At 57.2% G+C, this 957-nt stretch overlaps 1 protein-coding gene across 2 annotated transcripts; it reads right to left on the reverse strand.

Moving 5' to 3' along the window:
* Positions 1–31: 31 nt before the first annotated feature.
* On the reverse strand, positions 32–950 carry LOC102260534 (transient receptor potential cation channel subfamily V member 2-like). 2 transcript variants are annotated; one of them, XR_001362471.1, is made up of 2 exons: positions 757–950; positions 32–651 (listed from the first exon to the last, which is right to left on the reverse strand). XR_001362471.1 is itself a non-coding variant. In XM_014541066.1 (2 exons), the coding sequence occupies exons 1-2, from the start codon at positions 876–878 to the stop codon at positions 179–181; spliced, it is 591 nt and encodes a 196-aa protein (XP_014396552.1). In that variant the 5' UTR covers positions 879–950; the 3' UTR covers positions 32–178. The 2 variants fall into 2 exon arrangements, 1 of the variants encoding a protein (XP_014396552.1); XM_014541066.1 differs by having other exon boundaries at positions 761–950.
* Positions 951–957: the final 7 nt, after the last annotated feature.

A 957-nucleotide genomic window follows, 5' to 3' on the forward strand; every position in this document is an offset into this window, starting at 1 on the left:
GGGAGCTACGTGAGGGCAGACTTTGTCTTGTTCTCTGCTATGCGTTTAGAACCTAAAACTGTGCCTAGCCCCATAGTAGGCACTCAAGAAGACTTAATAATAATTATGATGATAATAATTAACACATTGAGCACCTGCTGTGTGTCAGGCACTGTTCTAAGGTTTCAAATATATGAGCTTATTCGAGCCTCACAGCAGCCCTTTGAAGGAAGTAGTGGATGATGGACACCCCGACAAAGGCAAGACCACCCAGGGCCCTGGATCTGCTCCGGGGCCAGAACTTGGGGAGGGAGAGGGGAGCCTCCAGGGGCACCTGCAGCTTCCAAATGCTCCAGCTGTCGGTGGTGACGCTGCTGACAGTCTCGTTCATGAGGGCGATGAGCATGTTGAGCAGCAGGATGTAGGTGAGCAGCACGTAGGCCAGCAGCAGCAGCAGCACAGCCCCGCGGAAGCGCAGCTGCTCCTGGAAGGCCAGCTCGCCCATGCCGATGGTGAACTTGAAGAGCTCCAGGGCGGTGTCCACGATGCCATGGTATGGGACCTCGCTGCCCTCCCCGTCCTCCTGTCCTGCTCCAGACAACGCTGCCTCCGTGGCATTCGAACTTGCAGGGACCCTGGGGTCCCGGACCTCCTGGCTCAGGCTCACCAAGGCTGCAGGAGGGTAGAATGGGGTCGTCAGCCTGGGGAGACCAGCTGGTAGACTTGGGGGTTTACAGGGCAGCAAGGGATGGGCAGGGGTAGGAGGGGAACCTTTACCTACAGCGAAGCCGAAAAGGAAGACTAAGTATACCAGAAGGAAGCGGAGCAGGTCCCGCAGAATGACCTAGAACACACAGACCAGGAGCTCGGGTGGGTGGCTGGGCCACCAGACAGGACATGACCCCAGACCCCTGCGTTGATCCCGAGCTTGGGTTCCTATGTCCATACCACACACACACACACACACACACACACACA

This window comes from Myotis brandtii, unplaced genomic scaffold, assembly GCF_000412655.1.
Source record: "Myotis brandtii unplaced genomic scaffold, ASM41265v1 C41959168, whole genome shotgun sequence".
In the NCBI taxonomy this organism is placed as follows: domain Eukaryota; kingdom Metazoa; phylum Chordata; class Mammalia; order Chiroptera; family Vespertilionidae; genus Myotis; species Myotis brandtii.